General features: G+C 38.9%; 1 protein-coding gene across 7 annotated transcripts in view; it reads right to left on the bottom strand.

The window, feature by feature from the left end:
- Positions 1-411: 411 nt before the first annotated feature.
- PEX5L (peroxisomal biogenesis factor 5 like) overlaps positions 412-10,170 on the bottom strand; it is a 116,953-nt gene continuing 107,194 nt past the window's right edge. For all 7 annotated transcript variants that reach the window (XM_074834229.1, XM_074834234.1, XM_074834230.1 and 4 more), the window contains 3 exons: positions 8,553-8,718; positions 8,021-8,178; positions 412-7,283 (listed from right to left, as the gene is read on the bottom strand). In XM_074834229.1, coding sequence (XP_074690330.1) covers positions 7,079-7,283; positions 8,021-8,178; positions 8,553-8,718 — 529 coding nt within the window. In that variant the 3' untranslated portion in view covers positions 412-7,078. The remainder of the gene's footprint in view (positions 7,284-8,020; positions 8,179-8,552; positions 8,719-10,170) is intronic.

The following is a 10,170-nucleotide window of genomic DNA, read 5'->3' as shown; positions in this document are numbered from 1 at the left end:
ATATTATTATTTCTGTTTTAATTTTGAGGTGTGCAGTTGCATGATCTTCAGGAAAAATTCTGATCTACTTTTTTTCCCTTTTCCCTCATACAGAGTGAATGCACAAAATCCTTTGGGCCAGACCTCAGCTAGTACAAATTCCAGATGTAAGTATAATTGATCAATATGTTGAAATAAAAATAAATTATAAAAATAACTCTACCTTAGAGTAACAATGAATTTATGAAAAATGGTAATGAAAAAAGCATCTTGTGGACTTAATTTTTAAGCAGAGGAGCATGTTCACATTGTAAACAATAGAAGACCTCATTAAAAAAATTCCTTTATTTCAATTGGAGAAGTAGGTCCCTCCTTTCAGTTCATGTAATTATAGTCAAGACCATTTTCAAATTGAAAAGAGATTTTGAAATATTTGAAGCCACAGACAAAGTTTATTTTTAAAACATATTTAAAAATCGCACAGTTATAAATACAGGTAAATAAATACAATTTAATATGTGGAAAAGAACCCAAGGAAGGCATGCTTCCATTACAGTACAAAAATACTACATTAAATGTGGTGCTCTGCAAATAGTCTTCTGTGACCTTAATCAATTTAGCACATCCAATATGCACATCATTCATTTTTGAGGAAATAGATTATTTTAAACAGCAGTGCAAGGAAACATCAAATTAAAGCATCAATAAACTACAGGTCTGTGTTTAATAGTATACACAGCTGATAATGCACTAAGTATACAGAGGCAAAGTTACCTGTAGTAAGAAACTAAATTTTTACTCTGTATGTACTTACACTCAGATTCTCAATCTGGGTCAATATGAACCTTTGTAACGGAATGTAAACATTCAGGTGTAGGGCTGAACTCCCGCCTCCGCATCCACCGCCCACCTCTCTGCGAAGCCTTGCACCTACACTTAACTATCAACACAAAAAGTTAAGTGGGCAATGTAAGTCTTTGCAGCAGCAGGGCTCTTCAGATGGCTCAGGCGAAAGTATCTGCCAACCCTATAATCTCTTCTTTCCTGTATGTTGGCTTAAAAATAAAGCCAAAAAAACTGAGGCAAGATTGCAAAGGTTTTCAAACAGTTTACAGCATATAGAAGAAGCCACACAGAATGCCTCTCTAAACTATATAGTTTTATTTTACTTGATACGTTATACTCTGATATATAAAATATATTTATAAATGTTTTTTCTGAATTTACAATAGATTAGTGATATTAAAAAGGCTATTTAAATTAAAGTTTTAGCCAATGTTGATGGCATTCTGTAAATGTGGAAGGGGAAAAAAGATCAAAGCACATTAAGTCTTGACCATGCAAGCTTGCTCAGTGGGCTGTCACATGTGCAAGCATTTGCAAAGTTACAGCTTATTTTTAGGAAAATTTAGATTCCTTCTGTCTCTTTCCCATGCCTAATACCTATTACTTTGTGGGCTGAGGCTCTGAAACTTTCTGTGGATTCTGTGACCTGCTTATTTTTCATTTTGCCTAGATTTGTTCAAAGTGTCAGTGATCTCTTCATGCATGGCACTCCTTTTCTCTGATTTATTTCACCTGTCCAAAACCAGTAGAACTATAATGAAGGAATCTGATTTCTAGCCTAGATGAGGTTTGAATAGTAGACAATACTGTATTGCATACCCACCATTTTTTCTCAAAACATGCAGTGCATTTTGTCTATCACTTTTATCTGTGAATACTCAGTTTTTTATAAGCATTTATTACATAAATTCGCTGTACAGACTGCTAAGCCGACAACACTGGTGACCAGAAATCTCAGGTTTTCAACTGTGCAGGTTATTTATGCAAAGTAAAGAATATGCCTCATTTTGCAGATGCATGTTTGGGCAAAAGAGATCTACAACCAATTTATGCTTCACTCTAATTCTCACTGGCTCCATCAGGGAATGATTTAGCCTCCGGCTTTGCCTCTGTGGCTGCCAGTAATTGTATCAGTTATTATTTCTGTCATGGTGGCTTTTGTGTTAGGGAGGCCCATGCTCTTTGGACGTTCCTAGGATTGCCTGGCTGAGCTGTTGGTGTTGCCAGGGTCCTCTTCATTTGACAGACAGGCCCAGGCTTTCTAAATTGGCTCATTAGCTCTTCGTGCTTAACATGATGTTCTGAGCTTTCAGCTGAGTTAAGTGTCTGCAGCTGAAATCAGTGGATGCAGCAGATACTCAGATCCTGGGAAGTTTTACATCTGCATATTTCAAACAGGACAGTCATACACGGAGCAGCCTTCAGAGCTTAGTATGGTGTAGACTGGTAAGGTGTAATGGTAAGTAAGTGTAGACTGAGACAATAGTTGTTTCACTGGCTCTGGGAATATTTTTCTTTGGTTTGGTGAGATCTGGTTTATACTAGAGAAGAAAATGTTAAAATCCAAGCACCAGCTTCACCGTGAAAGCTGTGCACATTTCATTTTTTAATTCTTAAGAGGATACTAAAATGTCTACAAAAGCTGTTAGTACAGATGTCTATCATTAATTAAACAATTGAAGCAAACATGAAATCCATAACAAAGTGATTTCTAAGGATGGGATTTGAAAAGGGCTCTGCTTTTGGTCTAACCTGTTCCAAATAACATGATCAACTGTTTTGAGTTTGGCAGATGCAAAGTACTTTTAAAATATCCCATAGAAGATACCAATCAACAGTTTAAAATTACCCTATGTGTGGGCCTTCTGCATGCATTCTGTAAACATGTACTCAAGTAGCATTACTGCATGCTTTGTGTTAATGCTTCACTGTGGTTATTTGTTAATGTAGCTGCATGCAATACTGGCATGTGAGGTTTTGTGTCATTTGAACCTCCCCCTCAATATTTTTACAACTGCGGTGATTTATCAGATCATAAGAAAATACCATTAGATGTGGATATGCCTATGTGTTTACTTAAACGTCAAATCAATTCTTCAACCTGACATAAGCCAGTCTATTGCCACAAGGTTTCTAGAGTCATTACAGTTTAAAGAGGTCGGCAAGAAATGAGCCTATTGCTCTCATCGCAAAGCCTCACTATAAATAATCACTTTGATTTCAGGGCCTGTTCAGCAGCATGTGCAGCAGTGTCAGAGGCCAGCCCTCGTCTGGTAACTGAATCCGTGCACATCAGCTGATCATGCAAAGTGCTGAGCATGCCTGTGAAGACTACAGACTTTCAGTGTTCAGCAGCTTGATGGATCAGACTTAGAGGTCATAATATTCATAAAGCTTCGCAGAGGAGAGGGACAGTCACAAGCTGGGGTTAGGAAAACATTTTTTAATTGCATGAAATAGAAAATAGAAAAAAGACTCAAAAATTTGGAATCAATTACCTGGCAGTGAAAAATCACCTCTGGAGAGAGGGGAGTAATAAGAAGGGGAAACAGGGGTGGTGAGATGATGATAAACCGTTGCAGCACTCCAATTTGGCATCACTCCATAGATGCTGTACAGTTGTTATCCAGAAATGTCTCCAAGTCCCTTCTCTGCTGAAATTGCTAGTGTCTCTGTGAAACTGCTTCCTTACTTAGACCTGAGGAACCCTGCGTTTGTGTGTTACCTTTCAATTTGCATGAGTGGTGACCTCAGCCATGCAGTCTGTGAGACACGGGTACTCCCCTGCTCTTGGGTAGTGCCATCACATGGTGGCTGCTACTTGCCCATCTTCCTTCCTTGCACCCCTGGGCAAGCCAGGGATGGCAGGAGGTTTTGACTTGGTCGAGCTCACAGGGAGCACTGAGAACAGGACCCAGATTTCTTGTCTCTCACTCTCAGGCTCAATCTGCTACTGCTCAACAGCCGCCTTATTTATCCTACCTCATGCTTGGTTAGAAGTATGAGTAGATGAAGTTCCTCCTCAGGGTGTTAATATGCTGCAGCCTCCTCACATGTTTCCTCTTGCTGTTTCAGGCAAATATACATGCTTGCCACTGAATATTTAAGAAACACCATGAGGAGGTCAGATCAAAGCTGTATCTAATCCTGTCTTCTGCACTGACAGTGCTTGGCAGTGGGAGCTAAAGGAGGATGATAAAATCAAGGATATTGAGGAAGTCCCCAGAAGTACCAAGAGCTGCTGAGCCCGACCTAGTTAGAGTGAGGTGAGCTCAGCCACCAGCCGCTGTCCCACACGCACTAGGCCAGAACTGGTGTCTAGCACAAGGAGATGTGTCACTGTCCCCTATAAGTCTGTCTGCTTTAGTCCTTCCCTTGTGCAGTGTCTCGGTCAGTGGTACGTGGTTACCTGGCCATAGGCTGTGTCTGAACCCGCAGAGAGCAGCTGGGGTAATCTCCAAGAGTGCACACAACCTCTTGGGGTTGGCTTTGCAGCCCGTGTCCCGTATGAGCAGAACCGCAGTGCTTGTGATGAACTGGGGGGGCCCTTGGGAGGTAGAGTTCAGCCCCAGTGGTTTTTCTCTAGGTTTACACAGACAACTTTTCTCGTACCAATCGCATAGGGGTGGACCGGTATCAGCAGATGACTACAGTTTTGACCAGTGCATCCCAGGATAAATCAAAAGCTACCTACTTACTCTGTTCTTTTTTGGGGAGGCTAGGAGTTGCATTAGGTTTTCCTAACAGAATTGCTGTGTTACTCGTCCACATGCTAGAGAAGAAGAGATTTAGTGAACTGCCATCACTATCAAATGCCCTTCTGACTCTGAGAAGTCAAGCAGTTCAGGTTTTTTTATTGGAAAGGTATAAAAATAAAGCTCCTGAACAGCTAATTCCTCTGGATAAGTACTGATTATCCTACACCGCAGCACAGAGGATATTCTAGAAGAACTTGTGTGATGGCAGGGCATCAAGCAAAATCTAAGCACATATGCCTTTGCTTTACAGCCTCTTCTCAAAGCTGCCTCCCCTCTCTTTTATCACTTTCCAGATTCAATTGCACTGCACCTTCTGCTCTGCCTTATCAATAAAGAGCTGTCATCACACATCGCTGTCACAGCAAAAGAGCAAACTGTTGTCAGCAGATATGCATACAGCAGCCCACTTAGCTAAAATGACATTCACAGTCAGTCCTTGAAAACCAATCCTTAGAGAAAGTTGCAGGAATCAGTTATGAAACGCTTGATAGATAAATAGGAATATATATGTAAACAATGAATTAATAAAGCATTATTAAAAAAATTCCTGTAGCTGTTTCAGCATCCCTATTCTGTGGGAGAGAGTGAGGGGTAAGCCTTTTATTTTTTTAATGAGAATTGATTATTTTTATTTAACAAACTATAGTTAGTGATTAGATGCGGTGATTATACTGTCTTACATGGAATTTTCCTTTAAGTGGTTGCTCAAAATAACAGACAGCTGCAAGAAACTTTAGGTTTGTACTAGTGAAACTGTCCAATTCCCATAGAGCTTCTTTCTCTGTGATCTGTGCAGTTGGATTTTTCTTTTTCTTCCAGCTGATTGAGCTGGATTTTTCTTTTAATGCTGTTTATAGGAAATGCGCTATTTGTTCTACTTTAGCACATTTCAGTAGCTACCTTGCACATTGAATTCCTGACCACAGTAGCCACCTAATAACACATTTTATCTTCCACTATTTAGGAAAAATATTAAAAATGTGAGCAACTGAAAATTACCTCCTTAAAAATTTCTATTCCTGTCTTTGATTGACACATTCACCTTGGGCTAAATATGTTTGACTGTAGCTAAATCAATCAATTCATCATGTGTCAGGGTACTGTCCCCAGGACTGTTCTCCATTCATCCAATCAGGGAAAATTAAGATGGTGTGTATATATATATCTAAATTTTTAAGCAGCTACAAATACTAATGTTATCTAAGGATTTAGTCTGCTCTCATGGAGGTCGCTGGGACTTTTGCTACTGCTTGCCGTAACAGCAGGATCAAATCTTAATCTCAGTCCTACAAACATTGCATAGACCAATTTTTTTCAGGGAAAATTTTCCCTTGAGCATGGTCTGCAGGCATTAACTCCTATGAAAACTTTTATTTATTTGCAATAAAGATCTGTGGCTTAGTATGTTCTGAAATGACATAATTCACATACAACATGTATGTGCATGCACATGCATGTATGTAGTACCTGATGGATGCATAATAGAATAATCTTTCTAACAGATATTGCAGTTTATACGGTATTTGCATTTTTTAAACAGAAGAATATTGAAAACCCTCTCATCACATTTCAGGAAATTATATTTGGTCCTTTATACCAACAAGGCTATCCTGTACATTCTGTTGGTAGTAACTAAAATAGAAGCATAGCACTATTTTACAAAAAGAAAGATTAAAGTGCATAAGTACATAGATAGGTGCAGACCCTGCTATGAACTCCTCTGAAGCAGACATACTCTGTCCAAGATCAGGGATAGCTGGTTTAAACAGCAACAGTTCTAGTGCAAATTACCACTTTTGCTGGCAACACTTGGCCTTTCCATATGTACATGGCCTAATCCCATAGACCTCTGTATACAATGTTCCTCTTAACATTGCACATGGTTTACAACTCAATGAGCCTGCAGAATTGGGCCCAAATTAATCAAGGTACCTTTGGAAGCAAAAATTTTCTTGACTGCCAACTAATAAAAATATTCAAACAAAATACATCCATTTTACATGCATCTATTTTCAGAGATATGTTAAAAATGGACCTTGAGAAGACTTCAACAAAGAAACCAAAGGACAGGGAATCCACGTTGTAGGGCAAATGGATGTCAACATAGTGCAGTGAGCTACTAAGCAGGTTCCTTGGATGCATTGCTTGCCATTCTAATGTGCAATAACAATTATCTAGGTTTGTTCTTAATATATTTTTCTTTGTATAGCTGTGTATATATAGAGAGATATAGCTTGCATGGGATGAAGATTCTTCAGAAATGGCTACTTCATATAGTTCAGGGCTTTGTCAGATTAGTTGCAGCTCATTTCAGTCCTTTGAATTTATTTACAATATTTTGTGCTTTTGAACTTTTCCTTTTTGAATAATGTCCGAGAGAATTCCCCTACTGATCTACAGCCATGATCTTTTGGAAAATGTGGTCAATTTGCTATGAGTAACAAAAGAGTTCTCTGTTTCCTAATACAATTTAATCAATTTGTGGTTACTTTTTATTACGGCTCTAGATTAAAGGCCCTTAACAGAATGTCTAGATCACCTACATTGGCAGCTTGAAATAGTTCTGGCTGGTCCATCATAGACAGAGCAATTCGAAGTGCTGCCCAAATATTGCCTGATAGAGCAGGATGGGGAACCTGTTGTTGATTCCTGCTCTTTCTTTGCAAACTGAGAGCAGTGAGAAAATTGCTGACAGCCTCTCTGTAGGGGAGAAGAAAAAAGAAACAAGCAATAGAATTTGCTTAACAGCTAGAGTAAAACTTTCTACAGTTCTATGCTAGACTCCAGTATATTATTTTATAATGCAGTTCATTGGTCTCTTTGTGTTATTCTTGCTTGATTTTTCTTTAAACAAGTGGATGTGGCTTGTAGTAATGCAGAGCTCAGTCTATTCATACATCTGGGGATACTGTCTTCATTGCTGTGTAGCTCCCCTTCATCTTAACTGTGTTAAGCTGACAGTTGGGACCCTGGAATATCACCCTTGATTCCTGAAGGATGTATCAAAAGTGTTTTTGACAGCATTAGCTACTTGAAGCAGTTTAATTGGTTTCCCTTCCAAAGACAGGCTCTTGTATTTTCTTTTAGAAAAGCTTGTAAGCACAGGACTAAGTTTAAGTGTGAGAACAATTCCACTGATTATAATAAGAGTACTTGCACTTAGAGCTAAAAAGTTGCTTAAGCAGCTTGCTGAATGAGGGATTTATTTTCTTTTGATAGACGTTCAGTAATTCTGTTGTGCATAATTTGTGGAATAAGAAAAGTGTCATTGCTTTGTTATACTTTGTAAAAAATAATGACAAAATTTTACAATAGCTGAGATTATGTAGCTATGTTCTGATTTTTTTTTTTTTCTTAAATAGCTCGAGATAGAAAATGATTTTTCACTTGGTAGTTATGATCCCTGACTTTTTTGTATACAAATTTTTGTAACTTACCTGTACGCCCCTAGGTTTATGCAGCTTATCCCCAAGTTGTATCTGGACCTAATGAAGCCGGGTTGTATTTCTAAAGCACGTGTGTAGGCCTCAACAGCTTCTTCACTTCGATCCCCATTTGCCAAGGTTGCCCCAAGACGGTTCCATAATGTATAGTCCTGGTGAGAAAGTGAGTTTTCTACTGTAGGTGTCAAAAAGGGACATAATAGTTCATTTTTTTTCTTGAAAAGTAAGGAAGACTGCAGAAAATAACAGTATTGTATCTTCTCTTAATTGACACAAAATGTGAGGTTCTGACTCAAGATTACAGACAACTTTATATAACTCGTACAACTAATCAGCACACAGCTAGAAATTGGACATGTATAAATCTGCTTCTAAAAGGGACTGTCTTGTAATTAACATTTCTATTTCAGGTATTAAAATTTTAATGGCTGAAGTGACATCTCATTAATATTAGCCTGATCAAGAGGGGAGAAAGAAAATGGTCTGTAAAGCTAAATTCTTAAAAATGTAAAAGCATAAAATGTACCTCTGGCCGAACAGTTAAAGCAGCACTAAATGCATCTATTGCTCTGTTAAATTCTCCATTCAGGTGGAAAAGAACTCCAAGTCCTGTCTGCAAGTCAGGGTCTATCATATCACCATTCTGGTGAGCAGCTTCCAAGTACAAATCCTTTACTTCTTCAAGTAATGAGCTAGACAAGGGTGAAAAATAATGTAAAGTTCCATCTTACAGTCCTTTACAAATATTGCAATATTGATTGCATAGCTAGAAATCAAAATCCCTGTAGTGGATGTACCAGAAGTGATATACTCCTAAATTTGAAAATAAGCTTCTTCAACTTCATCATGGCAAAGATCTACTTCCAGGTGCTGTTGTAAACTCATGCCTGGCATAAAAAAGTTCACCTGCATAAAGAGAGCAAGTCCTTTGAGGAGCAGTTGAGGGAACTGCAGTTGTTTAGCCTGGAGAAAAGGGGGCTGAGGGGAGACCTTATCACTCTCTACAACTACCTGAAAGGAGGTTGTAGTGAGGTGGGTGTTGGTCTCTTCTCCCAAGTAACAAGTGATAGAACTAGAGGAAATGGCCTCAAGTTGTGCCTGGGGCGGGGTTTAGATTGGATGTTAGGAAGTTCTTCACTGAAAGTGTTGTCAAGCATTGGAACAGGCTGCCCAGGGAAGCGACTGAGTCACCATCCCTAGAGGTATTTGAAAGACGTGTAGATGTGGTGCTTAGGGACATGGTTTAGTGGTGGGATTGGCAGTGCTAGGTTAACAGTTGGACTCTATAACCTTAAAGGTCTTTTCCAACCCAAATTGTTCTATGATTCTATGAAGTCAAAGTGCAGCTATGAACCCAAGTGAGATAACATGAAGGCTTATTAAATTGGATGAGTTTCTCAGACATAAAAGAGTTCTTTACTGGCAAAAATAGTCACTCTTAAGAGGCACAGATCAAGTTACTAGCTAAGATCTCTGACAAAAGATACCAAAATTTAAGATTCTGTACCCGCTGTAGGCTTCATAAAACCTTTGCACTGACAACACCAGATGTCAGCAGGATGAGGCCAAAGTAGCATAACACACTTAGCAATTAGTAGAACTTGCATATTTTATTTTTTCTTGTACTAAATTATCTAGTCAACCCAGGGCTTGTTAGTGATAAGGGTAAAACATGAGGCCTGTCTTCAAAATGACAAGCAGTGAGATAGCATTTGAGTTCTATAAATCATGTTTATGCCTTTAATGACTTTATCACACACTTCGCAATTCAGAGATGCTTTATCAACCTCATGAAATCATGACAAAGGGCTGCCAACTCATGGGGGTTTTTTTGTTATTTAAAATGGCTGCTAGATCCCATTACAGTATGCTAGGCTGGAGTCAGATAAACTGACTACACTGTCTCTTTGGTTAGAACCAGAATGGCTCTTAAACAAGTAGATGCTGTCGCCCAATATTTTTAGTGAACTGAAGCCATGTCCCACTGCAAAATGGCTGTCATTCCTGGACTCGAGTGGCTTGGCTGGGATATAGGAAATATGATGAACAATAGGAGGAACACACATGTAGAGCAGGATACAGGCTTGGTATTGATTTGGAAGCAGCTGAAGAATGAGAATGGGGGCTGTGGGAATACAGAGGCA

Source organism: Strix aluco, chromosome 9 (assembly GCF_031877795.1).
Source record: "Strix aluco isolate bStrAlu1 chromosome 9, bStrAlu1.hap1, whole genome shotgun sequence".
In the NCBI taxonomy this organism is placed as follows: Eukaryota; Metazoa; Chordata; class Aves; order Strigiformes; family Strigidae; genus Strix; species Strix aluco.
This window is presented reverse-complemented; position numbering and strand designations above follow the sequence as displayed.